A 2,480-nucleotide genomic window follows, 5' to 3' on the forward strand; every position below is an offset into this window, starting at 1 on the left:
CCCCCGAGCGGGCCGAATATTCGCTGCTGATTACTACCGAATATCCGGAGCCCGAAAAATTGTATTCGGGACAGCCCCAAAACACACCCACGTCCTTACCATTACTTCATTAACACCAAGCATGCGTCTGTCTCTCTCCACAGTAAAGCCGCTGACCTGGAGGAGGAGCTGAAAAATGTGACCAACAACCTGAAGTCCTTAGAAGCCCAGTCTGAGAAGGTGAGTGTTTCCTGTGAGGGATGAGCATGGCTACGACTGGACCATGAAACTGAAATATACAGCTATAAGTAACACTTCTTCTTTTGGCTTCACGAGGGAACAGATCAGTTTTTGGGTGAAGCAAACCTAAATTATTTTCATTTCATTTCATTTCAAACCTTTATTTAGACAGATTGGTCCCTTGAGATCATCGATCTCATTTACAAGGGAGACCTGCATCATTTAGTTCCACATGAAACATAAAAACAACATACAAACAAACAACAGTTTGTTTGTATGTTGTTTTTATGTTTCATGTGGAACTAAATGATGCAGGTCTCCCTTGTAAATGAGATCGATGATCTCAAGGGACCAATCTGTCTNCACACACACACACACACACACACACACACACACACACACACACACACACACACACACCTCCCTCCCTGTGAGGAGCGATATGTAGAGAGGGAGGCGGAGGTGTTGCCGGCCTGGGAACAGCCTGTGCTGCGATGTGAGGAGGCCTGACTGAACTGAACTGAGCTGGCGTGTGTTGCTGCTACAGAGCGGTCATGAGGCGGCTGGCATGCTGTCACACTGCCTGTCCGTGCCTGGGAGGAATTTAACGTAGCGAACAGGAGGAATGTGCTGCAGGTCTCGACTGGCTGCTGGTTCACTCCCTGAATATGCTAAGAAACGGCCTCAGGGGCTCATGCTGCGCTAATGAGCCTTGGATTGCTGTTTGTTTTTTACTTGTGTGATTTTCTTTGATAAGTAATCCAAGATGATGTTAAATTGTTCTGCAGCATTCCTACAATTCAAGCAAGTTAGATTCAAAACTTTTTTAAGGCCGCTTTATTACAATTTAAGATAACACATTTTGCTCGATATTTCCCCCCTATCTGGATCTCTGCCACATTAATGTGAGAGCAATTTTGTAAATTGTTTAAATAATGTTTCCAATTATTTTTAAGATTTTATAAAAGCACAATCAGGTAAAACAATAAAATCCTCCTTTCTGTGTCTTAGCATTTTAAGACTTTTGAAATATTTATTAGAAACATTTCAAACACCAATTGAGATGGTATTTTTTAAGAATAAGTCCAATTAATGTTAAGGCTTTTTATGGGCCCGTGGGAACCCTGTGCATATGATGTTAAATAATTATTGCTGTTCAAACAGCTGCGGTCTGTCACTTGATACGTTGAGTTTTCTTTTTATCTAAACAACGTGATGGGAAAATAAATAGTTGCGTTGTAGGCAGGGCCGGATGATTCAGTTATAATTGAGGAAGTGTGAACCAATACTTTGGTGAAGAGGTATCACTCCCTGCTCCCTTAATGACTGTCCACTGAGCCCTGAGAGCAGCTTCTTCAATGAAGGAGGCAGCGAAGAGGAGAGGAGTCATGTTCAGTGTAAATGCTGTTATATATATATATATATTTAGGCCGTTCATTCATAAAGGAGAACCAAAGTGACTAATTGTATTTATTAAACAGTCAGCATTTTTATATATTTGTTGAACTGAAACTTGTTATTCTTGGAGTTGCAGAGAACTGAGAAACACCAAAGCTTATTTGTGCAATGTTAGCATGAATACATGTTAGCGTTTGTTTTAACTTTGCTTTTGTGTGTTTACAATATCCAGGAATCCTGAAGTCAAATGTAAAACCTTTTAAGACCTTTTTTAAGACCCTTCCCATACATTTTAAGACCTCATCGCCACTTGGAGTTCTAACCGGTTACCTTGGCGACGCACTTTACCTCACATTGACTATATACAGTATTGATTGTCCTTCCTCCTTATCTTCCAACCATTTGGACGCAGACTTGCATTTCCCCATAACGATGTTGTTTAACAACCGGGGTAAACGGACCTTTGCGCGCTATCAAGCAGTGAGCGTGCGATGTCCTGTTCAGATGACGTCAAATCCAACGGGATGCCATAAATAAACTTTTCAATTTATATACTTATTGAAAACAAGCTACAAAATGTAACACCTTGGAAAATGCCGTTTAATTTTCACTAAATTGATTTATCAACTTTTAATACTTTTTAAGACCCTGCAGACACCCTGAGTATTGCAAACAGTTGAGATAACTTTATCAAATATAAAAACTAGGGCCGGGACTCGATTAAAAAAATTAATCTAATTAATTACAGGCTTTGTAATTAATTAATCGCAATTAATCGCATTTTTAATCGCATATAAATATTTGACCTGAGAACAGTGAGAAGCAATTTTTTTCACATGGATTTTAGTATACCATTGAATAAT

General features: G+C 39.7%; 1 protein-coding gene across 1 annotated transcript in view; it reads left to right on the top strand.

Moving 5' to 3' along the window:
- Nucleotides 1–2,480, top strand: part of LOC104956979 (tropomyosin alpha-4 chain-like) — a 17,552-nt gene that overhangs the window by 13,281 nt on the left and 1,791 nt on the right. The window contains exon 5 of the mRNA XM_010784572.1: nt 144–219. Within this exon, the coding sequence (XP_010782874.1) occupies nt 144–219 (76 nt within the window). The remainder of the gene's footprint in view (nt 1–143; nt 220–2,480) is intronic.

Source organism: Notothenia coriiceps, unplaced genomic scaffold, assembly GCF_000735185.1.
Source record: "Notothenia coriiceps isolate Sejong01 unplaced genomic scaffold, NC01 NC01_scaffold00000709, whole genome shotgun sequence".
NCBI lineage: Eukaryota > Metazoa > Chordata > Actinopteri > Perciformes > Nototheniidae > Notothenia > Notothenia coriiceps.